The sequence below is a fragment of the Chaetodon trifascialis genome, chromosome 9 (genome assembly GCF_039877785.1).
Source record: "Chaetodon trifascialis isolate fChaTrf1 chromosome 9, fChaTrf1.hap1, whole genome shotgun sequence".
Classification (NCBI taxonomy): Eukaryota; Metazoa; Chordata; class Actinopteri; order Chaetodontiformes; family Chaetodontidae; genus Chaetodon; species Chaetodon trifascialis.
In genome coordinates, this window is record NC_092064.1 from 12,461,881 (window position 1) to 12,487,480 (window position 25,600).

The 25,600-nt window shown below is 43.4% G+C and overlaps 2 protein-coding genes across 2 annotated transcripts; both read left to right on the forward strand.

Moving 5' to 3' along the window:
- Positions 1-3,139: 3,139 nt before the first annotated feature.
- On the forward strand, positions 3,140-16,148 carry gmps (guanine monophosphate synthase). Its single transcript, XM_070970959.1, has 16 exons — positions 3,140-3,379; positions 4,931-5,103; positions 5,235-5,349; positions 5,762-5,859; positions 6,672-6,775; positions 7,085-7,278; positions 8,020-8,185; positions 8,461-8,612; positions 8,852-9,025; positions 9,940-10,045; positions 10,252-10,367; positions 10,989-11,114; positions 11,805-11,920; positions 12,011-12,141; positions 13,817-13,989; positions 14,116-16,148. The coding sequence occupies exons 1-16, from the start codon at positions 3,353-3,355 to the stop codon at positions 14,215-14,217; spliced, it is 2,073 nt and encodes a 690-aa protein (XP_070827060.1). The 5' UTR covers positions 3,140-3,352; the 3' UTR covers positions 14,218-16,148.
- Positions 16,149-17,630: 1,482 nt separating this feature from the next.
- On the forward strand, positions 17,631-24,296 carry vmn2r1 (vomeronasal 2, receptor 1). Its single transcript, XM_070970683.1, has 15 exons — positions 17,631-17,854; positions 18,568-18,859; positions 19,058-19,300; positions 19,382-19,573; positions 19,686-19,811; positions 20,041-20,078; positions 20,133-20,225; positions 20,643-20,763; positions 20,919-21,146; positions 21,316-21,439; positions 22,597-22,757; positions 22,846-23,041; positions 23,259-23,497; positions 23,594-23,793; positions 23,975-24,296. The coding sequence occupies exons 1-15, from the start codon at positions 17,631-17,633 to the stop codon at positions 24,294-24,296; spliced, it is 2,799 nt and encodes a 932-aa protein (XP_070826784.1).
- Positions 24,297-25,600: the final 1,304 nt, after the last annotated feature.

Genomic DNA, 25,600 nt, shown 5'->3' on the forward strand with positions numbered 1-25,600 from the left:
CAATAGAGGCTATTGACACTGACACTGGGGTACACTGCATCCTTTCATTGCTATGTTATGCTACATTCACATGACAATCAAAACTAAGAACAAAACCAGTGAACAAGAGACCAAAAGACCTCTCAAGTATCATCGTCACCAGATATAAGAGACGGGCAGGTAGACAGCCAGGCAGGTAAATAGCAGTTTGATCTGTTAGTATTTTGGCTGAAATATATTAGAATTAAGTGCAATATAATTAAACATTTATCTATTAATCCTTTATTCTCTTTTAAAGTCTATATGACTGTAGTCATGCCTTGTTTTTTTTTTAATCATAAAGAGTTTTACACAGTTTTTGTTGTCCAAACTAACACAAAGAAGTCACATTTCTCCCAGAATGATAGAAGATGTCTGAGATTGGACACTGAAGACAATAGTATCAGTTTGACTTCCTCGTCAAACATGATGGACATGACGAAAGTCATTTAACTGAGGATACTTAATATAGAAATTATATGTATCAATACTGGGAAAAGACCTTCTTTTATTAAAGAATTTATTTATTTATTTATTTATTTATTCATTCATTCATTCATTTATTGTTATAACCGAGACGTTTTTTGGAGTGTGCCTTTTCATCTCTCAGTATTGTCTTGTAATGATATGTAAATGTGGACCCATGGTGATAACTGAGTATTCTATAAAGACATCCAAAATAATCATTATATGTTATTATTGTCTGAGACATCATTCACAGTTAAATCTTGATTCAGAGCAGTGAGACACTGAAGGGTGACTTGTGACTTCCAGGTGCTAGTATGTCACTCTGAAGATCCAATTTAACTATGAAAATCCAGTAAAATCACAATTAAGGAAGCAATGGATCTAAAATCTTTGAGGTCATCCCACAACTGTTGAATAGAAATCCTTCCTTCATCTAAAGATCTTCAGGAAAGGGTCATGATGCACCCATTACACATTTTATTTCATGGTAATGAATAACGGCATGCTCTGCCTTGTGGTTGCTCTGAATGCATGTGAGGCCATTTATCCACGCAGACGGCATGTGACAACACACAGGCATGTTTGGGTGGACAAGCATGTGATGACAGGAGCACTGTGAAGCTGCAGTTGTCGCCATGTTAGACAGACTATGTAAGTGCCAGTCAATGACAAAGTGTCCTGGGATACACCTTATTTTGACTCGTAGTCAGGAGAGAGTATATTATTGTCCTCAAACCATGGTCACTCACCACAAGCAAAAAGAGAAGTTATGCTCCAATCATTACAGCATCCATCCACGTTTATAGTTTGTCATTTTATTTGACTTATTTTCAATGCCAAACTACTAACTTGGCAAACTGGACATCTACCTATGGCCACCAGCGGCCCCATATTTATTATGTATCAATTAGTTTGTGGTAATCTGCTTAATTGCTAATTTGTTTATGATTGTGCACCAATAAAAGCACAACATTGAATGTTATTATAAGAGACTGCGTTATCATTAGCCTTGACTATCTGTCTTGTAGAGTTCCTTTGTAAAAATATACACCATGCATTTTCATTAATTACCAAAAATAGAGGGTCAACAGGGGCCCACAGATCAGTCCGGGTGGATTAATCCAGCTACTCTCATCTTTAAGTCTGCCTCATCAGTGAGAAGTAACTGAGGAAGGATTGTTGCTATGGTTGCATCAATGTGCTTTGTGGACTAGATTTAACAGTCTCCTTCCAGCTAATCCAAAATGGAAAATACCCTTGACCATGGTAATAACTATGTTGTAAAGTGTCCAGTATCCACAGGATGGCGCTACAGTGAGTCTTCTCAGGTAACCTCAGTAATGCGCTGGAAAAGATTTATCAGGTCTTGATAGAGTTGTTAGTATCAGAGCAGTCCTGTTTCTTTTTTGTTCCCAAATGAATGAGAATCACGGGCCTCATTCACAGCAGACATTTGACCTGTCATGACAGGGAACACACAGGCAGAACAAATGACATTAATGAAGGTTCTGTTCCAGCAATTATTGTAATGCTATAAAGCAACTGTGATGTAATTAATTCAACTTCTCTTTTTTAAGTTACTTTTTATAAATAGAAAAAAACATTTACTGCTTAAAGATAACTGAAAACTACAAACATGTTCAGCACACAGTGGAATTTGACATTCGTCTGTTTGACTAACGTGTCTTTGCTGTGACATTCCTCTTTAACATTCATGTTGAAGGTTTTAGAGAGCATGCGATAACCTCTATGTAGAGAAAATATGGATACTGCAAGTATATTATTATAAGGCAAATAAAGAAACTGCAAAAGAAATAAATACAACTTATTTATGTTGTCTGAAATACACATGGAGTGCTCAATGTACAGTAACCCACACCTGGAACATACAGTGGAGTAGATGTGTTAAAGTACAGGGGCTTCCTCTCACATACATGCTGCATCTGCCTGACAGTCTGCGGTATGAAGCTCTGATCCATTGCATTTACAGACTGTACATCAACAGGCCTTTCTTCTTGGTTGATTTGACAACATATACTGTGAGACTATAAGAGAGAGCACCATCTCTCTAATACCACCTGATTTTATTAGGTCACTGTTGGCAATGTTGCAGATAAATGAGCTGGACATTGAAGTGAATGGATGAAGTGCTGATTCATTTGTCAGATATGATAATAACTGGATAAGACAAAAACAGACATTGTCTTCTGGGTTTTTCATCTACAGGCATTTTTTTCAATTCTGCATATCAAATTGAATATAACGTATATTGTATAGTGTAATGCTTATCCATAACACTCTGTGCGCCTGCCCTGACCCACAGTCCTCAGGACAAAGTCTTATATTATTCAAGCATCTAAAATCTGATGAAAATCAATCTGATTCTCAGTTTGCTTTGGACACCTCTAACCATTCACTGACACACCTTTATATATATATATATATATATATATATATATATATATATATATATATATATATATATATATATATATATATATATATATATATATATATATATATATACATACACACATAAGCACCCAGTAACTACATATATTTTATCATCCTGTCTAAGCCCGGCCCCCGTGGGGCCACTCTTCCTCCACTCTCATTTTTTGGGTTTTAACTTTGCGCTCCACCCATTCAACACAGACATATTTATTTAGTCTGTGCCCGCTCTGAAAGTTATCCCCCAGTCGGAGGAGGAGAAACCGTGACAGCCCATCTTCAGACCAACAGCCCAATCCGCTTTTGAAACAGTAGTCGGCGTGCTGAGGCAGGAGCTAACCAGTAGCTCCCTCTTTGAGAGACCTGGGACACCGAGGCGAAGGGGAGAGCTCATTCCACAACACGGCAGTCCTCCATGGCTCTGTGCAACGGAGACAGCAAGGTCAGTGGAGCGGGGACTACGCGCTCCTCCGGCACGGGGCAGCCCGGTCGACTCTAGATTAGGACCCTGGTTGCCCATGTAGTCCACCCGGTTAATTACGGCCTGTGTGTACCTCGGGGGGGAAAGTTAGAGAGCATGTAACGTTACCACCAGTTCCGCTGAGGAGCAATGAGTACGCCGTTGTATGCCTGTTGCAGTATTACATTAACATGTTGCTCATAGCTGCTAACTAGCCGGACAGGATGTCTCAGTGGTGTTGAGGGCATAAATACAATCTTTCTCGTATTTCGCCTATAAACGTTCTCTTCTTGTGAGGGATCACCCCCAAGATCCTTTGCCTCCAGGCACCGCGTGGGTTTTAGCATAGCTCCGCTAACTTAGCAAGTCGCTCACAGGACGCGATGCTAACATGCTAATGGTGATGACTAGCTACTGTTTATACTGTCCGTAAGCTAGCATGCTACATGGGTAAATTGTTAGCTAGCTTTAGCCGGGCAACCAGAATTTGTAATGTTAGCATCGAAAGTATTGTATTGTGCTTGCTTTGGCGTTCATTTTGGAAAGTGACATTGAGCTTGTGGTAAACAAATTTATTTCATACGCCTGCTGTCACACACTTTAAGCTAACGTAACGTTAACTGACAGGTTTGCTAACGTCGTCACTAAGCTAATATGAGCCAACTTGCGGTTACCGGTCTGACAACTGGAGCCACTAATGCTCCATTGCTATCTGATTCTGCAAAGTTTACCGTAAAGCTGCTCACTATATTTCTTGTGATTGTACTGCTAGAGCCGCTATGACTGTTTTGATCTTAATTCTTCAGGGTACTTGTAGATAACGAATCAGAGATGATGGGTAGCCTGCTCAATGCAAGTTGTTTTTAGTAACATCTACAGCGGAAGTGTTTCTACTAACCACGTGGGATCATGGTTCTCATCTTTCCAATTTTGTTGTTTATGGAGATAATTTATCTGTCAGTGATCTGATTTCTCTCTTGTTCTTGTACTGAATTTTGTGTCCCAATCTTTGATGTGTGCATGTTTATAAAAGTAAGATCTAAGCGTATAGACATGTCCCAAAGCTTTGGAGAGAAACCGTATCCCTGCTTGAGTTTGAGCAACCTAGAAAAATGATCTGAGGGTCCTCACGAATAACCTTTGACCAAGTGGTAGGTTTCATGTGATTCTCTTGATTGGCTGAATGGTTGCAGCACGTTTTACAAGAGTGACTATCTGTGTTGGAGCTCACATGTCCCTAATTCTGTTAGCCCTTATTGAGTCACATTATCCACGGGGAGGTCAGAGGTGGAGCCACAGTTAAATCGAGGACCAGTGGGTTGTCATACACCACTTCTTGCCCCAACCACCGCTAGATAGCATTAAGAGTATATCTAATCTGTTTTAGTCAAAGTCCTGTCACTTTGTAAACAATAATGCGCAAAAAGCGACCATGGATGTACACACTTACACTTTTCCATCTCCTCAGCTCGACACAAACTCTGCAAGCATTTTAAATGATGTGTATTTTTTTCTGAATGTGTGTGTCCACAGCTGGAGATCAGCAGCACAGAGCAGAATGGGTCATGCGAGGGGGCGGTGGCGATCCTGGATGCTGGGGCCCAGTATGGCAAAGTGATTGACAGACGGGTGCGAGAGCTGTGCGTACGCTCTGAGATCCTCCCATTAGAAACCCCAGCCTTTGCTATCAGAGAACAGGGCTACAGGTGAGTGTTTGATCCACAGATTGTTTTTGTTTTTTTTGCCTTGTAGCATTGTTAATATATTGTTCCGTCAATATGAAATTGTTGTATAAGGCGTCTTGGCTTGATTGTTTTCTCTCTCTTTCCCTTTTTAGGGCAATCATCATTTCAGGAGGCCCGGCCTCTGTGTATGCAGAAGATGCCCCCTGGTTCGACCCTGCCATATTCACTATAGGAAAGCCTGTCCTTGGGATTTGCTATGGAATGCAGGTATCTGTGCAGTTGCATGTATACACACATGCAATTTCTGGGATTGGAGGCTTTTATAGGGATTAGGTAGACCATCTTTCCTCCACAAGACCTTTGTTCAAGGAAAGGTTGAGTAGCTGCATGTTACTATCCCTCGACTCCAGGCTGCTGTTCAGTGGTCCTGGCTCAGCTTGGCCTTCACCACCTTGTTCAAGGGCACTTTGATAATAGCTGAGGGAGATGAGAGCATACTCGCTCACTTTTCACTCAGCCATCCATTCTCTGCCACATTTGGAATTTCCCCTTGCGGGACTAATAAAGGAATATTGAAATCTACCAAATAGCAGGAAGCTGTAGCATCTTTGGCGTCACATTAAAATCTTCAAAATCCAATCTTTGTGTCCAAGTGTTAACTCTGGTGTTTGTGTTACAGATGATGAATAAAGTTTTTGGTGGCACAGTACACAAAAAGAGTGTGAGGGAAGATGGAGTTTTCAGTATTGGACTGGACAACACTTGTTCTCTCTTCAGGTAATATGGATGTCAAGTGGATGAGAGGAAAATCTTTTCTTTGTCGTTTTCCTTTGTGTTGTTACATTAGTAATATGTCTCAGTATGAGCAGTCAAATGGGCTTCTTGGAGCTGCACGTTCTAACACGTCCTTGCGCTTTGAACATCACATTCAGAAATATTTGGCGAGAAAAGATGGCAGAACGAGGAAAAACATACCGAGAGTTTGTGAATGAGGACATAAAATTCAAATGTATTTGGTGCAAGAACAACATGGCCTCATACAGTCTAGAGAGAAAATGAGTACACTCTAGAGATGAGCTGGAGTGGGCAATGGAGCAGGGTTTTTCTTTTTCCACTGTCCAGTAAAGTACTGTTCAGCCGGTGTTTGCCAGTGCATGCAGCTACAGGAGAGGGCGATGGGGTTCTTGCAGCCTTATCGTATGACTCATTTAACTGCTGGAATACAAAGCCTTTAAATTCAACATCCAGCTCCTCTTGAAAGGCCACAGTGAAAGAGTGTAGAGCTCAGCTCATTTACGCTTTGTAAGACACTGAGATGCCTTTTCTCTGTCAGCTCAATACTGTTACAAATGGCGCTCAACGGGTTTGTCCCAGTGCCATATTTACTGCATAAACTGCTGGAGCATTCCAGCTGTCACATAGTTCCCCAGGTTGTTACACAAATACTGCAGAGTCTAAAATAGATGGCTGCAGTCTTTTGTGACTGTCTGCCTCTCAGACTTAACTCACATGCACACAGGCCCTATGGTAACTATCATATGCAATGTTATTGTCCTCTGACATCTGTGTGTGTGTGTTTATTATATCAGAGGCCTTCAAAAGGAGGAACTGGTCCTGCTGACCCATGGAGATAGTGTGGACAAAGTGGCTGATGGCTTTAAAGTGGTGGCCCAATCCGGGAACATCATTGCTGGTGAGTGGCACGTGGGATAGGCTATGGCCCCATCTAAAATTAGATTGTGGTCATAGATGTGCATTCAAGTCCTAAAAACAGCTGGATTTTGAAGTTTTTGTTTGTGTAAGAAAACCTCAGAATGTATGTTTAAGTATTTACATCTACTGCAGCCTCTGAACAGAATGTTTCAGCTTTATTTTTAGTGTCTGGAAAATCCTGTTTTTGGCTTTTGTTATACCGGTTTTGTTCTGAATGCAGTTTTTAAAAGAGATCCCCAGAGAGGACAAATGAAAATGATAACTGTGTCACATCTGTTTTCTCCACCAGGGATTGCTAATGAACAGAAGAAGCTGTATGGGACGCAGTTTCACCCTGAAGTCGACTTGACCGAGAGAGGCATGGAGATGCTGCGTACCTTCCTGTTTGAGATTGCGGGATGCACGAACAACTTCACTGTGCAGAACCGCCAGCAGTCCTGCATCAATGAGATCAGAGAAAAAGTAGACAAGTCTAAAGTGCTGGTGAGTGAAACACAGCACATAGTTTCATGAGTGTTTGCGTTGGTCTCCAAGCCGTTTTGAGGCCAGAGGTGACTTTTAAAAAAAGGAAGAAAACAGGAAAATAAAAGCGCAATCATCTCAGCACCATTTGAGTCTAAAGCTTGGGTGCTGACTATGAAGTGTGGTAGCTGCTCAGGAGGTGGTGACAGCAGCAGCAGTGGTGGGAAGTTAAGTAGAACCAATTAAACTCTCAAATTAAACCCTGTTTTATCTGAAAAGAGCTAGTCAACTCCCTGAGCGGCTTCAAACTGGGCTTCATCTCCGGGGAGTGTGAAGGCAATAAATGAGTGTATGAAAGAGGCTCAAAGCTCAGGATTTATATTTAAATAAGTACATGCAGACTCTAGTTCTTGTTCCTCAACTGCGGTCTGAGGATCCATCCTTCTCTGTTCGGTACTGTACTCTGTCGTAGCTTGTTCCTCCGTGGCATTTTGTGTGTGTGAGTCCCAAGAGTTGGCAGGCAGCCAGTCATAAGTAAAGAATTGTCAAGGCTGTAGTCAATCTTTGATTGAGTCAGTGTCTAATATTTTACATCCTGCCAGCACACAAAACACCAGATGCGTCAAACACAGCATGACGAATATGAAGGGAGGCTAACATAAAAAGAAATCAGACATACAGTCGATTAGAGCAAGACAGAGTAGGAGATGTCACAACTATCCTGCTGCACAGTTCTGACTGTTCTTCTGATGACTTCTTCAGGTGCTGCTGAGTGGCGGGGTGGACTCCACCGTTTGCACAGCTCTCCTCAACAAAGCTCTTAACCAGGACCAGGTGATAGCAGTTCACATCGACAACGGCTTCATGAGGAAGAGGGAGAGTCAGAGTGTGGAGGAGGCCCTCACCAAGCTGGGCATCAAACTCAAAGGTAGGGCCAAAGTCCTGGTGGTCTAAAGGAAGAAGGGATGGTACAATAAGAGAGGGTGATTTGAAAATTGTGCTTGTTATTCCTCTTTCTACAGCTATGAGGTCAGTAAGTTTCATGACTTTTTAATCGTTATGAAACTAACTGTTGAAGTCTGGATGGAACCGGACATTCAGGTATCTCTGATGTGATCTTGGAGAAGAGTATTTTTGTGTTTCTCTGAACCCAGCTGTCCTCTGCCTCTCTCTTCTCCTCCTCCGAAATGTTGCTCCATCTAGTGGTAAACGCAGCCCACACCTTCTACAACGGAACAACAACCCTCCCCATCTCTGAGGAGGACAGGACGCCACGAAAACGCATCAGCAAGACTTTGAACATGACGACCAACCCAGAGGAGAAAAGGAAAATTATTGGAGATACGTTTGTCAAAGTGAGCACTCAGCTTTAAAAGATTATTTTTATGAAAGCGCTCTGTAATAAAGTTTTGGTTGTTGTCACATTTTTATGAGGCTGCCAGCTCGTCTGCCCTTCAGCCTTGTTACCCTGCAATACATCATCTTTTATCACATCGTCAGTTCAGCTGAATTCTTTATCACTCATTTGCTTTATTGCTCATCTTTGATTTACTTCTCTGTAGCATCTGACTTAGTGAGTTGTGCTGCTTCACAGGTGGCAAATGAAGTGATTGGCGAGATGAATCTGAAGCCAGAAGAGGTTTTCCTGGCCCAGGGCACCTTGCGGCCCGATCTCATCGAGAGCGCCTCCCATCTTGCCAGCGGCAAGGCCGAGGTCATCAAAACACACCACAACGACACTGAGCTCATCCGCAAACTCCGAGATGAGGTAAATGCTAACTACAGTCATGTCCTTGACACATGCTACATGGTGCTATACAAACGTTTTGCTGAATGGCATCAATAATCACCACAAGTCATTTAAATTGTACAGCACAATATGCTACGTTGTTCCTGTGGCGGTCACACGTCACATTGCATGTGACTGATATGTTCATGTCGTTACGTCCACACATTGACGTCCAGCAATTGAAACATTGCACAGCACCTGTGGCCAACAAAACTCCACCTGTTAGTTTTCAAAACCACAGTATGCATTTGAAGAAAGCTTAATCGTTTTTCGGACACTGAAGCACTTGAAATGATACAAGCTGAAATTTGTGTTGCCTTTGATCCAGATAGTTTTTGTAGCAGCAGACAAGCGGTTTGATAATTCAGTGGTACAGATGCGATCAAACTGTGCTGTCATGCATCTCATAATGCTTTAAAGGACTGCATGATGTGAGGGAAGCGTTAACTTCTGCTGAAATCCACAAATCCGTGTAAAAAGAGCATCTGCTGCAGCTGCAGTTCAGAGCGGTGATGATGACTGTCACGAAAGCAGAGAGATCACGCAGTACTCCTGACGCACTGAAAAACGTCTGCTGATGATCCCCTGTTTCTTAAAGACTGAGGACAGCAAACACCCAAAACATTGTTTACTTTTTATTGAAAGTGTATGTCTGCGTCATCCCTCATCCCCCAAAGAGGTTCTCCTTCTTCATCCGTGTTACAACCACTCGGAGGAGCGCTCAAGCGTTCATTCGCCTCCTTATTAGCTGTTCAGTGCTCATATATTATTTGCTGTGTCTGTTGTTCTGCTCTGCCCCTTTTATTATAAATGCACAGCCATGCAACACCTTAGCACACTCCCTCTCTCCCTCGCTGTTGCAATGCTGATCCCACTCCTTTGTGATCCTCCAGGGAAAAGTAATCGAACCACTGAAAGATTTCCATAAAGATGAAGTCCGAGCGCTGGGGAGGGAGCTGGGCCTGCCAGAGGAGATTGTCTCCCGACACCCTTTCCCTGGCAAGTACACAAACATGTCTGTGACTGCACCGACAGAAGAGATTTGTGTTAACGTATTGCTGTCATGTTGTTTTTTCTGCCATTATCTCTTTCCTTGATATCTTTTTCCTCATTGTGCCCGCTTACTTTACTCAGACAGACTCAAAGCTGTCCTCCTGTCACTCCCATATTTGCTAAAATCTGCCCTTCCTCTCCTTTGCCTTTAGGCCCGGGTTTGTCCATCAGAGTGATTTGTGCAGAGGAGCCCTACATCTGTAAGGACTTTGCTGAAACAAACAACATCCTCAAAATCATCACAGACTTCTCTGCAAGCGTCAAAAAGGTCAGAACAAACAGACTTTCACCAGTTTAAACCGATGGACCAGTTTGCAAGTGTTTTCAGTGAATTGCACATGTTTGAGTGTTAATGTAATGACTGCTTGCTGAAAACACTCCTCTGAGCAAGTGCGCGACATCAAATGTTAAAGAGATTCAGACCAGTCAAAGGCAGATGCAGGACTGAGGGAACTGACACTTCCAGTATTTTCAGTGAACCAAACAACTAACTTAGTGTGTGACCGGCTGAAGGCATCTGAAAATATTTGTGAAGTATGTGGTCATTAAAACGCTGGAGGAGCATAAATGGTGCGTGTGGCCTCATTTATTACTGTGAATCCACCCATCAGCATTTTCCTTGTAGTTTTTGGTAAGTAAACTCGAGAAAAGTCACTTAAATCTATAAATATGCTAAATTATCAGCACTGGCTGTTGGCAGTGTAGTAGCAGCACAGGCCATACACTAAATGAGAAGACATTTGTCCTGCCTGGTTAACTGTGGAGTTAATAATGTGCAGCATCTGCTGACTGGTTAGCCACACCAAAAGATGACTTCTTTACTGCACTGAACACTGAAGTTTCTGCCCTTTCACACGTTGCTTTAAAAGTTTGTTCCCCTGCTCTCCAGCCCCACGCCCTGCTGCAGAGAGTCAAGTCGTGCATATCAGACGAGGAGGAAGAGAAGCTCATGCAGATCACCAGCCTTCATTCACTCAATGCCTTCCTGCTGCCCATCAAAACTGTCGGCGTCCAGGTAATCCAGTCGCTCAATCGATTGATCAGATCCAGTCACTCTGTCATTTTGTAGGTTTATTCAGCCATGTCTCTGTTTGTTTGGATCTACCTGTATGTGGAGGATTCCATGTGTTTGGGACTGCTGATGGATATCCAGAAGCAGGGGAAGCTTGAAACGGTGTCTCACTTTTGCTGTTTGTCTCGCTGCGTTGCCACTATAATTTAGTGGTTAACCACGAGGCACGCCCACCCACACAGTCTCTGTCTAGCCAAGGGAGGAATCTGTTGCAACTACTGAGGCACATTTCATAGTTTTCTTTTTTTTTAACTTCTCCAATGTTAGTTCTGTAGAAATAGCTCAACATGGTAAAAAAAAAACCCCATCACTTTCCAGTAGTTTATAATGTTGCCTGGAGAGTGTGACGGTTGTGTCTGCTTTCCTCACCAAAACAGTGCAGCGAGCCAGAGACGGTGTGTAGGTGTTCCTGTCACTTCCTGTTTGAGCCAGAGTTTTAAATTTACCCTAAACCTCAAATTGTGGGGCAGACAGGAGATGGTAGATAAACACAGCCAGCTTTTATTGCGAGGGGAATTTGTTGGAGGTGAAAACAGACAGATTGCCTAGCTTCTATACCCTATTTAACACAAAAAGGACTTTCTAATAAGCCTAATTTGTTTTACTTCAAAATGTATTTTCTGTCTGTCTCAGGGTGACTGCCGGTCCTACAGTTACGTGTGCGGTGTCACAAGTAAAGAATCTCCACACTGGGAATCTCTCATGTTCCTGGCCAGACTCATCCCTCGCATGTGCCATAGCATCAATAGGTAACATAGAAATCTTTACTGCTCACAGCTTAACTCTTCATCTGCCATGTTGAACTCACTCAGTCCTTCATTCACGTCTCCTTTCTCCAGAGTTGTGTATGTGTTTGGGTCCCATGTGAAAGAGCCGCCAACAGACATTACCCCGACCTTCCTGACCACAGGCGTTCTGAGCACGCTCAGACAGGCTGACTTTGTAGCTCACTCTATCCTTAGAGAGTCTGGTAAGTTTGTTTACTTATATATTGAAGCATTACAGATCACAGGGGAGGATTTGTGTTCGGTTCGGATTTGTGAGCACCTTGTGTAAATGTAAAAAGGATGCAACCACAGGACTATGTCACAGGACAGTTTCTGTGGAGTAACTCAGACCTCTGAATGTCAGTATGCCCTCACACGTAAACAGAATGGTGTACTTGTCTGCATACTCGCACCCACATGATGAATTTCACATTTCCCCAAAGGCAAACCACATATTTGTCTTCTCCAGTGAGTTCTTTGGTAAATTGGCCGTACTTTCCGGACTGGTTATGGTTTCACTTTTTAAGATGTGATTAAAGAGGTGGATTTGATTTTTTTTGTCCACATTTGATATCGAATAAGTCAGGGATGGGGGACCTGCAGCCTCCAGGCCATATATAACCTACGAGGCAATTCAGAAATACATTAAAGCAACTCAGAACAACAGCAACAAAAAAGTACAGTCGTTACTTTTTCTGCAATAAAACAAAATAACATAAGATCATAGACTAGCACGTTCTTCCCAGTGGTCCCTGAACACAACACAAACACATCATGATGTCATGCCAGTGCATGATGCTGACTGTCAAGGAAACAAAAGTAGGAGCTGAGTGTTGTTTTTTTTTCTTTAAGTAGAAAGTCAGCTTAGAGTGCCTAAATAAGTTTGTGGAAACGTGCTCACAGTGATGAAAAAGGCCGATCTCGAGTCTCGTCACACCTCCAGAACATGACAAAATGCCCGTGAACAAAGGTAATGTTCTTAGGTTAGTTTGGATGCCAAACCAGCAGCTTTCAGAAGACCACGTTCTGACAGAGACGGTGTTATGAAAACAAGTTTTGTGGTGAGCGAGCTGATAGGTGAGAAGCTGAAACCTCATTTAGACAGACAGCTTGTGAAGGAGAGCCCTGTTGCTGCTGTGGAGCTGTTAACACCAGATGAAGTAAAACTGTTCCAAAGAGTCAGTTTGTCTGGAAAAATTCATAGAGATGAAGAGAAAACATGACGTGGAAACTCTGTGATAGCAAGTGTCTGTGTGATTTGGCCTTCATGGTGAACATCACTAAGTTCCTCTCAGAGCTGAGCCTCAAGCTCCAGCAGCTTCTCAGCTCTCTGCTTTCGAATGGGACATCAGTTGAAGTGAAATCAAAGCTGCGGCAAGTGCATCTGGAAGTTTAGTGTGGCCCTCGAAGGATGTTATGAATATTGAAATGTTCCCCACCTCAGATATAAATTATCCATGTGATATAACATAAGACTTTTGCTTCATTAACACAAGTCAAAGGTGTCGGAGCCATGGGACACACATTAATTAATCCATCCAGGTGTCAGAAAAGGAGTAAAATCAGTTTCCTCCATAAGTTGATGGAGTGCTGGTTGTTTGGCCTTTCTGTTGGTTTTCAGTGAAGGTGGGAATTCATAGACCAGGAAGAGAAATTAGACTTTAGGTACTGACTTTGTCAAAAGGACAGATTCTATGAGACCAACATTGAAATAAATATCTCAAAACACAAAGCTTTTCCAACTTCATCAGCAATGGCCACAATCCACTGAACTGATACATACAATGACTAAAAATAGATTTCCAGATTCAGCTTTGGACAGTGAAGCTCATTTTTATAATTTTTTTGTCTTTCTCTCTGGCTGTGCTCTTCTTTCAGGCTATTCCGGTAAGATCAGCCAGATGCCCGTCATCCTGACCCCCCTGCACTTTGACCGTGACCCACTGCAAAAGCAGCCGTCCTGCCGGCGCTCCGTGGTGGTCCGCACCTTCATCACCAGCGATTTCATGACCGGCATCCCTGCCATGCCGGGCAACCACATCCCAGAGGAGGCACGTCACGATCCCACCCCTCGTCTTCATATCTTTCTAGCATTATCATCGTAGACATTTACGCGGCTCAGGGAGGTCTCTGTTTGTCTCTGTTTTAAAGGTTATTTGTCTGCTCTGTCTGTCCAGGTGGTGCTGAAGATGGTGAATGAGATCAAGAAGATCCCCGGCATATCCAGAGTCATGTACGATCTGACCTCCAAACCGCCCGGCACCACAGAGTGGGAATAAAACCCGGCGTGGCACCATACCGATAGGACACGTACTCACACACAATGCACAAACACGATCAACAGATATCAGAGAGGGCTGGTGAACTCTTCTCCTTTTCTGTCCTCCCTCCTTCCTCTCCTCACCTTCCCTTTCCCTCCCTCCCTCCCTCCCTCCCTCCCTCCTGTACCTCCAACCCTCTCTTTAACATTCCCATGGAGGCAGACCGTACTGTGACGGGCGCACATGCAAAGGCGCTGCTCCTCTGCTCTCCCCCACCTCTCCTCCCTGGTCTTAATATTTTTGGCGATAGGGAAATGATTAATGTTGGTTATTGATAATATATTGTCGTTTTTTTTTTTTGTTTGTTTTTTGATCCATGTACAACAGTGTATTTCCTCTCTATGATGAAAAGGTACATTGCTGCTTCCTTTTTGTGTGAGGTCAACCATTAAAGGCGAAGAAGCTGTGAAAGACCAGAGAGTGGACTTTGACGGCGCGCCTCAGGTTACGAGCCAAACACGAAAACAAGCAAACAGTAGTGTGAAGAAAAGAAAGAATAGCCGAGGGAGAGTTTGAAAATCTTCAGCAATCGTTTTCTGCCTTTTTTGACAGATGTTTTTTGTCTTACTGTTGTAGGTCAGAATGTTCTCAACCTAAGACTATCCTCTCTTATTTGTTCATTTTCACTTTCTGCCTGTATACTGTGCTATGAAGACGGTCGTCTGTTCAAAGTAAAACCGAACGGACGACCTATGTGACCAATCAATACTTTTTAAGCTTTTTGTTTTGCCAAAAGTAGAATATGCTGTGGTGATATATAACATTGTGGGCTCCTCTGACGGTCTCCTCTGAGTTCTGTTTGTTGACGAGAGCTCTTGTCTTGTTGCTGCACCCGCTGTGGACAGCAGTCAACCCAAGACTCAGCGTGCAGCTGTGCAGGAGGCCAACACGATGGGTAACTTTGTATGTGCCTGTTCTATTGTTTTTGTTTATTTCTTTGGTGTGAGCCAACCTGGACTCTGATGTTTCCAGAACGGAGGATATAACACTGTTTCTCCTCATGCTGCAATATGTATGCTTTTTATGAAGAATAAACATGGCAAGAGGACTAACTAATAACAAAATTATAAGTACAGTAGAGTTTATAACCACAGTGTGTAAATTGCTGTTAACATTTCATCATTATTTGGCTGCTCTTATGTTGTGCAGGGGCACGTTTTTTGCACATTTTGTCTCGTTTTCACCCGTAAAGCCTTGGTGCTTTATCAGCCTAACAGAATCAGACATCCGGTGGGAGCGTCCCCATACTATGTGTTACTCTAGTGTTGAAAAGGCAGGGTAAGAGCTGTCTGGTGCCATCTCTAACGCAAGTTCACTGTGTCTCTGAAAGGCATTAATCCTTCATTTATCTGTTCGCTCAAAACATTCAGCGTCATAATCTCCATTCTTCATTCGTTCTCGTCATTTAGACCTCAGTAAATACAGCACTCAGGTTCAACTGAGTTTTAAAGTGTGTTGTTCCCCGATAGAGACGTATCTCCCGGACGGAATATGTCTTTGTGTCTCATCCTCTGTTAAATCCTTAAACTTTAGTGGCAAATACTCCTAATGCAAAACGAAAGGTTTTCCTGACTTGTCTTAACTGCTCTGTGTTTCTCCCTCAGTTCTGCCTTTTATACTTTATGTGAGTATTTTCTGTTACATATGTCTCCATAGAAAACAACAGCTTCATAGTAATGGACATATAATTTTGTAGTTGGATTTAATTGCAATATCGATAAGATTAAGTTATGCAATTTAATGTCTAATGGGGTTTTATTTTATTTTTGTTCAACAATGCTCATTCTCCTTAGTAATGTGCCTCAAACCAAGCCACTGCATGCAGTTTCAACTATGAAGACATTTGTACAATGGAAAACTGAGCTTTAATAAAGATATCCATGTTGAAACTTCTCACTTCTATGATGAGTTACTTATCTTACCTTTCAGATTCCCTCATGTTGAATAATAGTTTATGATGAATATTATTTGCAAAGAATCCATATTTGGAGCACCTTTTGGCTAAAACACACAACTACACAGATCATACACTACAGGTAAGGTGTTCTAGTATCTTGCTAGTCATGTTTAACACCAAATAAATATTAATTAATATAAATACTCACCAAAAGTAAATCACTCCAAGTACTACACAAACTTCATTGTGAGTACTGTGAGTTAATGCAAAAAAAAAAAAAAAAAAGAAATCCCACTAAATAAACAAAAATAAAATTGAAGTTAATCTGCTTTTTGGGATTTTTTTTGCTTCCAACTTCCAGCAACAGTTTTATTAGTTTTGTAGTTGTCTTGCTGTGGTGAGGGTGTGATAATGGCCCTTTTTCCATTCAACCGTTCCTCTTCAGAAATGTCTGCACGAAGCAGCGTTTCTGTCAATTACTGGACATAATTGATTTCTCGCAGGACTCATCAGCATCAGCCAGTCGTCTCTCATGTGCCTGAGATGGATCACGAGGCCTCAGTCACATACTCACACATGCACTCTGAAAATAATCATTTATGATCAGCGCTTGTACACAAACTACATCTAAATATATTCCTGTTTTAGATTTCTGCTTTCTGTGCGACGGCATCATTTCACGTAATAATAATAATGACATGCAACGACTGTAAACAGCCATATTGTTGAAACAAGTGTCGACTCTAATTAGGTTTTCTGAAAAGTCTATTGGTGTGCAGCGGGCCCTCGTTACCCAGCAGAAGTCCCTCTGTGTGCCGGGGGGTTCAGGTGTGTGTTCGTCCCTGCTGACTGAGAGACAAGAGCAGACAAGTTCAGTCACCCATCAACACACCGCAGATCCACACTCAGGGGACACGGCACGGTTTTGGAACAGTTGCTGCACCGTAATGTTGCATAAAGACTGTACAAGTTACCACATGCAGCCGCCAATTAACTCCTGGCCTGTGGCGGTTTCTCCTGCGCAGGTGACCCACGTACAGACGAATAAACTGACTCATATTTACAACAGGAGAGACACACAGAAACGAAATGATGATGATCTTTGAATGTATTGATGTTGAACTGTGTGTTTGCATGTTTGGTGATGGAGGGTCCAGTTTGTGCTGTTGAAAAAAACAGTTAAACTCCATTTGAACTCCACTTAATTTTGCACAACCTTAATGAGATCCAAACACTTTGATAATCAATAAACTTAACAAAGTGCTTCCTGTCTGTGTTTCACATTGAATAAAGATTAATATGCCCTCTGTCAGCCACTGTAATTTAGTGTCCTGCTCTTCACTTCTTCACTCCTGAATCAGTTCTCAGGTTACCTTGAGCAGCACATCTCCCTTGAGAGCAGATAAGACACCTGTCACACTCTGCTGTCTGCCACAGTGAGAGCCTTCCCGACTGCCTTCTGCGTCTACGTAGCATGGAGATCAGCCGCTTTTTGCTCGGATTATGCGCCTTTTTCTACTTTTATGGATCTGTTTCAGCAGAGTCCACATGCAAGCTGAAGGCCAAGTTCAACCTGAGCGGCTACAAGGATGTAGAGAAGAAGAAGGTTGTTATTGGGGGGATGTTTCCTGTTCACATGCGTATTGCTTCCACTGATGGCAACACTTCAAGGTTGCCTGTCTCCTCGGGGTGTGAAGGGTGAGTCGACCTCCTTGCATGTCCCTTCTCATCATTGTGACTGTGTTGGCTTAGTTTCTTTTGGCTAAAACTGTAGCACACAATTCTGGACCCTGGACAGGCGTTCTCTATGGGACCCTCCCTGCATCTACGGCTATTCAGTTTAGCATCTTCGTGGGCCTTCCTCACTTGAGGGCCCTGTTTACTCAGCCCCCCCACCCCACCCCAGTCTTACACACAGATCATAGATAAGTTCACAGGCCAACTAAAGTTGCATTATTTAATATTTTTGCCCTTAAATGAGAAATATTTTTCAGGCTTTACATAATTGTATGTATCAACCACACAGTGCACTGCTATGATCTTTTAACCTTGAAGTTTTACCACAGAAATCAAGCAGAGCGGGGCAAGACCTCTGGGGCCAATTAGCAACAGTCTCACATATTATGGAGAAAAGAATTCAACATTAATCAGCAAGTCTGTGAACTCTCCTCTAGTGGCTAATTTAGGTAATAACATCAGAAGACGTAAGTAGTTTGTGTGTATCTTCCTGTCATCAAGTATTTGAATTTTGCACATATTCTGAATGTGTTTTTGTTTCATTCTTTTAAATCTGAAAGTCAAAGATACTATCTACAGCAGATAAACTGAGTGTTGAGGCCATAAAGGACAAAAGAAAAAAGTCTGAGTAAAACATGCTGTCACTATGTCATTACTCTCCCATCATCCTCCAGGTTTAACTTCCGTACCTTCCGCTGGACGCAGACCATGCTGTTTGCCATCAATGAAATTAACAAGAGGAAAGACCTGCTGCCCGACACAGACCTGGGCTACGTCATCTATGACTCCTGCTTCACCATCTCCAAGGCCGTGGAGGGCACGCTCACCTACCTCACAGGCCAAGACGAGGCTGTGCCCAACTACCGCTGCGGGACTGGGCCGCCTTTGGCTGCTTTAGTGGGCGCAGGGGGCTCCGATCTGTCCATCGCCACCGCGAGGATACTTGGACTCTATCACTTCCCACAGGTAGGCCGGTGGTAAGTTTGGACGCTTGGTTGGGTATGAAAGGAGCATCTTCGAAAGGCTCAGTTGTTCACAAGCAAGGATGGAGTGAGGTTCACCACTTTGTGAACACGTGATTGGAATAAGGATGTTACTGCATGAGCTCAGGAACACTTTGTAAAACTGTTGTTCGTTACAGAAACCCTTGTGTGTCATCTTCAGGTCAGCTATTCTTCGACCTGCTCCGCTTTGGAAAGTAAGTTCCAGTTCCCCACCTTCCTGAGGACCATTCCCAATGACAAGCACCAGTCTACAGCTATCGCCCAGCTGGTGCTGCACTTCGGGTGGACTTGGGTGGGCACCATAGCCGCTGATGATGATTACGGCAAATATGGCATCAAAGACTTCAAGGAGCAGGTGGAGGAAGCTGGTGTCTGCATCTCCTTCTCTGAGACCCTGCCCAAGGTAAACAGTTGATCTTTCACATGACGCCATGTTTTTTCTAGACATATATTACTACTGATTCCTTCTTTTTACAATCCTCAGGTGAGTTCTCCAGAGGACATCCAGCGTATTGTTCAAACTGTCATTGAGTCCACGGCCAAGATCATTGTGGTCTTCTCATCAGACGTGGACCTCAGTCCTCTTATCACAGAGCTGCTCCAGCACAATGTGACCAACCGCACCTGGATTGCCACCGAGGCCTGGGTCACCTCCGCTCTCATCACACAGCCTGGGGTGAGTGGTCGGTTGAGCGATGATCAAGGAGTGAGAACTCATTGATCAAATGACTGAAATTACAGTTCCAGATGTTCCATAGCCCCTAACCAACCTGAGCGTTTTTATCCAGGTGAGCTCACTGCTTAGTGGTACCTTGGGCTTTGGTGTAAAAAGAGCTGCCATCCCTGGTCTTCAGCACCATCTACTGGATCTGGACCCCTATGCTGACGATCTCACTGAGGAATTCTGGGAGACGGTGTGTTCATTAAGCTGATTAATTGGGGTGAAGAGTGACCCATCTCCACACATGGCTTTTTGACTAAATTTTGACTAAATGCAGCTAATTATAACATGCCTTGGTTCAGACTGACAATTGCTGTGACAATCAAGTGAAAATCTAAGACGGTGATCATTCAGTGGCAGCTTTAAACTCATCCAGATGACACACAAATCTAAAGAAGTTTGCGTTCTTTTTTGTCTCATAGTTGTTTAACTGCACATTGAGCTACAGTAAAGCTCTGAGGCAGACCAAACAGAGGTCCAAGGGGGTCAACGGCACACTGTCCAGAGCAGCGAGGGGGGTCCCTGATGGGCTGTGTACAGGGAGGGAGTCTCTGGCACAGCTCAATAACACCTACACTGATGTTTCCCAGTTACGGATCACTTACAGGTCAGTTCTTGCTGTTTGTGTTGCTGCTACAAGTATTACTGATTCTAGTAATGTCACTTTATCTTTGTGCTGCTGGAGCTGCCTCCACAGCACCTCCACCACTAAGAACATGCCACCCATAAGGGGCCAGTTCACCCAAATTACAAAAAGTAGTGTCTGGCCTGAAGATAGCTTGGTTTTATGTGCCGAGCTGTGAAAAAATACATTAAAAAAACAGAGCATCCCTCCAGAGACACTGTGTGATGCACTGTGAGCTGCCACAGGGACTATTTCTTTGATAGAAAGTAGTTCCAGACTAATGAAGACATCATTTCTGAAAAGGACATGCTGCACTGTGTGATTTGGATGAACTAACCCTCTCATGATTTGGATGATGGAGTGATCAATAATGATAAATATGATGCTGTCTCCCCTCAGTGTGTACAAAGCCGTATACGCTGTGGCCAACGCTCTACACAACCTGGAGCACTGTGAAGAGGGAAAGGGGCCATTCAATGGGAAAGACTGTGCTGACATCACCAACTTTGAGCCATGGCAGGTAAGCTGTGTGTGTGTGTGTGTGTGTGTGTGTGTGTGTGTGTGTGTGTGTGTGTGTGTGTGTGTGTGTGTGTGTGTGTGTGTGTGTGTGTGTGTGTGTGCCTACAACCATTTTTATATGCATGTGTTTGGCTCACATGTGTCTCTCATCCTTAGCTGATGTACTACATGAAGAATGTGCGTTTCACAGTGCCGCACACGGGCGAAGAGATCTACTTTGAAGAAGGGGACATTGAAGGCTTCTATGACATCATTAACTGGCAGTTCAACAGTAACGGGGAGATATCCTACAACACCGTGGGACGCTACAATGGTTCTGCAGCCACAGAAGACAGGATGACCATAATGAATGACTCCATAGTGTGGAACAATGACATGTTGGAGGTCAGCAGCACATTGATTTAGACAACCATTGATCACACACTCTTCTGGGCTATGTTTCATCCTAATCTATATTTATTAAGTTCATTTTCTCTAGACCATCTGTGCATGTGTGTGCGGCGCATGCATATATGTCTTCATAAATCTGTGCATCTGTGTGTGTGTGTTGCAGCCTCCTCGGTCAGTATGCAGTGAAAACTGCCAGCCAGGCACCAGGAAGGGAATCCGGCAGGGAGAGCCCGTCTGCTGCTTCGACTGCATCCCGTGTGCTGACGGAGAGATCAGCAACACAACCAGTCAGTATACAGCTTTCAAATTGTACTTTTGTGATTAAAGTCAGTGACTCTTTCTCTAATTAAACAAAGAACAAAAGGACATTCAAGACAAGTGTGCAGTTAGTCATATCCTGGTAAATCTGTCAGAAGAAAATCTTTCTGATTTATTTTATTACTTAACACAACATGTCTTCTTTTGGCTGATACAGCCTGACAGGTTTCAGAGGACAACTGCATCTTCTGAGCCTCTTCCTCTTGATGCTTGGACAGTTTTAAGTCTGATTAATCAAAAGCCCAGAGCACACCAATCAGACACTCTCCTCCAAACACAGCTGTTTCTTCAGTGTGCCACGGCTGTTTGTCCGTGTTTGGAATTGTTTGAAGATGTTCGGTCGGTGCTTTCAAATGGACAGTTACCCCACAGTACACTTCCTGTACGGTTGTTTGGCCAACTTTAGCTAAAAAGTGCGGTGCCCAGCTGTGACTGAGCCTTTTAAAACAACACTTTGTAGATGTTAGTTCATTTCTACACCAGTGTTTGTAACACCCATCCAAAGTAGAAAGGACAAGCTCTGGAAGGTCTCCCCTGGAATTTTATATGAAGATTAATCAAGAGTTATGTTTATTCATATTGTCTACATTCCAATGTGATTCGCAATTCAAAGTGATCATCAGTCACTCCCCTGGAGTCCCTGTAATTAGTATTTTGACGTCCAACAGCCTGTAACACAGCACTGGTGCAACTCGAGAGAAGACTGCAAAACCAGAGCTGTCTTCATTTTCCAGCTCACATGAAGATGAAAGCCTCCTCTGTGCTGTCTGCTTAGCAACCACTGCTCGCCTCAGATTTTCTTCTGATATTTTTTGCATGTTTGGGGACGTCTTGCAGTCAGTATCCTCTCCCTCTCTTCGTTTTGAGGTCATTTTTGAAGTCAGCTGTTTTGTTTTAAAATCAGATTTGAAGACAACTGCTAACATTACAGTGCTCCCTGCTCTTAGAGAATGTCAGACTGATGTGCCGTGGGCTAAATCTTATTGTATATAATGTTTGCTGTTGCTGTTTAGTGCCAACAAAACAGCAGGGACTGTTTCGAGGGACACACAACATCAGTCTAAACAGCTCCAGACAAACACCACCCTGCAGCCCTCTCATCGCCCCCTCACTGCCTCTCTGACAGATGCTCGTGAATGTATCCTGTGCGGGGAGGACGACTGGTCCAATGATGCTCATGATGCCTGTGTAGCAAAAATCATCGAGTTCCTGGCCTTCGGAGAGCCGCTGGGCATCACCCTCATTGTCATCTCGGCCTTTGGAGGGCTAGTCACCATCGCTGTCGGGGTGAGACTCACATAAGGAACACATACCTCCTGGTGGATGATAAGGAGCTAAAAACTTCTGTGTTTCACTGTACTTTTTTCTCCCTTAGGTGGTCTTTATTGTGAACCTTGGCACCCCTCTGGTGAAAGCCAATGATGCCCTGCTGAGTTTCTCGCTGCTCTTCTCACTGGTGGTGACCTTCCTCTGCTCCATCATCTTCCTCGGAGAACCTCAGAACTGGAGCTGCATGACCAGCCAAGTCGCCCTGGCTCTGGGCTTTGCTCTCTGCCTTTCCTCTATCATGGGTGGGCATGCTTATCTTGTACTGTTGTGTCTATGTGTGTGCATATACACTGTACACCTCGTATAGTCCTCTGTAGTGTTCAGTAAGTCTGTTACTGTACTATCTCTGGGATGCACTTTGCATCTTGCATGCACTTTCTCTGAAACTTATTTCACCCTTTTTGACAGCGATATCAAAATCATGCAATTTTGCTGCATTCTGATGTGCCTTTACTTCAGGTAAGGCAGCAGTGTTGATGCTGCGAGCTCAGGCTCTGAAAGCGGCGCGCGCCAGAAGCAAAGCTGCTGCCAAAGCTGCGAAGGCCGCAGCAGAAGCAGCAGCCAACAGTGGCAGTCCTGACGTCATAGTAACCAACACAAATAACAACATCGATGCCAATGTCGGCCTGAACCCTGAAGTTGACGCTCTCACCTGCGCCCACCAGAGGGCGATAGCTGCTGTGGCAACATTAATACAGGTAAATACACCGGAGGGAAAAAAGGAAACTTACTGTGACCTCTGAATGTTTGTAACATCTGTGATGATACACTGACATTTCCGTTCTTCCACACAGGCTATAGCGTGCACAGTGTGGCTCATCATCCTCCCCCCTCACTCCATCAAGAACACCTCAGCCCAGAATATAAAGATCATCCTCGAGTGTGATGAAGGCTCTGTGGTCTTCATCTGCTGCATCTTCGCCTATGACATCCTGCTGGCTCTGATGGCCTTCATCTTCGCCTTCATCGCCCGCAAACTGGAGGATCACTTCAGGTGGGAAATACATAGGGTTTGAGTGAAAACAGGAACGTTTAGCAGAACAGTTCATTCACCTGGCATCCACTAAATGGACACAATGGCACACACGCAAAAACACTGATGTTAATCTGTGAGATGTTAATACGTGTAGAGCATCACTTCAGAGGCGTAATGCATGTTTCTTACTGTCTCCCAGTGAGGCCAAGTGTATGACCTTCGGCATGCTGGTCTTCTTCATCGTGTGGATCTCCTTCGTCCCGGCTTACCTCAGCACGCGTGGCAAGTTCATGGTTGCTGTCCAGATATTTGCCATCCTGGCCTCCAGCTTCGGCCTGCTGACCTGCATCTTCCTGCCCAAATGTTACATTCTCTTGGTCAAACCTGAACGCAACACGGAGGAGGCGATGAGGCCCCGCGCCAAACCACGCGACGGGACCTCCACTGGGACCTCAGCCTCACTCAATACAGCAGCCACTGAGGTCACTGCTACAACTGCATCCACCGCTATTGATGATTAGTGGAGCAGCACTAAGAACTAAACTGAGCTGAGCTGAAATCATAAGATAATGTAGATGGCAGATGTGCCACTGCTTCACTGGGCAAGTGAGCTGATTAGGGTTCCTTTGTCTTCTAATTTTACATATTTACAATCATCATGTTTGGTCTATAATTAATAGACAAAATATATCCACAAAACATTCATATTTACATTGACTGTGTCAAGCTTAAGTCAAGCGGACCCATGTGTGTGTTAGATAGGGTTGATTTCAATAAACAACGTCCACAAGGAAAGAAAACTCCTACCTCAGCAATTACTGAACATCTCAAAAATGAATTTTCTGCTAAAACAACTTTAGACTCGTACTGTCAAAGCTGCTGTTTCAGTTGTGGTAGTGGAATTAAAATTAAGGCAAGGTTTACCTCAGATGTTTTACTGCTGTACTTTCAGCTGCAAATGAAATTGCAAATCAAATTACTGGTATATATTGGTACAAATATTTGTATGAATTGTGTCAATGTAACAAATATTTGTGGTACTCTGTTAGCACTTCCAAACAATATAATAAATAGGATTTTCAGTCACTGGAATACATGTATTTCTTGTGAAAGCAATACACTCATTTTAAGCTCATTTTGAACTTTTACTGACAGTCAAACGTTGGTAAAAATCCAGTCAATATATTGCGCTGTACTGCATAAACTATGAAATTTATTATCTGTCTTCTCACAGTAGAGCAGGAGTGCAGAGAATGGTTTTGTGTCATGTTGCTGCCTCTCCACCTTGTCATGTATCCTTATGGCCACTAGGGGGACTCCAGGAAAATGAGAATAAATGAATGAATAACAAACATGTGCAAAGAGTTGCTGTGAGTGCTAATGTCCACTGAAAACTACCATGTGCTGACATTTGTGGCACACAAAGGTGGACTTTAAAGCTGCACTAATCATTAAAGTATTTATTTTTTTATTGATCAAGTGACGGCTGCATGAAAGAAGCTTGTAAACCCACAGAGAGCTACAGTGTTACTTCTCTGTTGAGTCCCCTTAGACTTTTAGCATCTTTGAGCTTTTTGTTCTGGTTTTATGACCCACAACGTCACTGTTTTTGGGTGGTGTTATCAGTGCTGCTTCCAGCCACAGCAGTCAGCTGTTTTCAACAAAAAGATGAACAGCATATCAGCTTCCCCACCAGCAATAAACAACAGACAGAGCTAGCAACTAGCTTTAGCAGCCAGAGGGATTAATATTTCCCTCAGGAGCTGATGAAGACCAAACTGAGCTGATATAGAATATTAGGCTGAGATGCATCAGGTGGACAGAA

Excerpts from the sequence above, each read along its gene's own strand:
- gmps (XM_070970959.1), top strand. The coding sequence starts at position 3,353 with ATGGCTCTGTGCAACGGAGACAGCAAG. Across the intron at positions 9,026-9,939 it reads TCCGCAAACTCCGAGATGAG|GGAAAAGTAATCGAACCACT; the intron begins GTAAATGCTAAC and ends GTGATCCTCCAG. Across the intron at positions 10,046-10,251 it reads CTCCCGACACCCTTTCCCTG|GCCCGGGTTTGTCCATCAGA; the intron begins GCAAGTACACAA and ends CTTTGCCTTTAG.
- vmn2r1 (XM_070970683.1), top strand. The coding sequence starts at position 17,631 with ATGGAGATCAGCCGCTTTTTGCTCGGATTATGCGCCTTTTTCTACTTT. Across the intron at positions 19,812-20,040 it reads CTGAGGAATTCTGGGAGACG|TTGTTTAACTGCACATTGAG; the intron begins GTGTGTTCATTA and ends TTTGTCTCATAG. Across the intron at positions 20,079-20,132 it reads AGCTACAGTAAAGCTCTGAG|GGGGGTCCCTGATGGGCTGT; the intron begins GCAGACCAAACA and ends CAGAGCAGCGAG.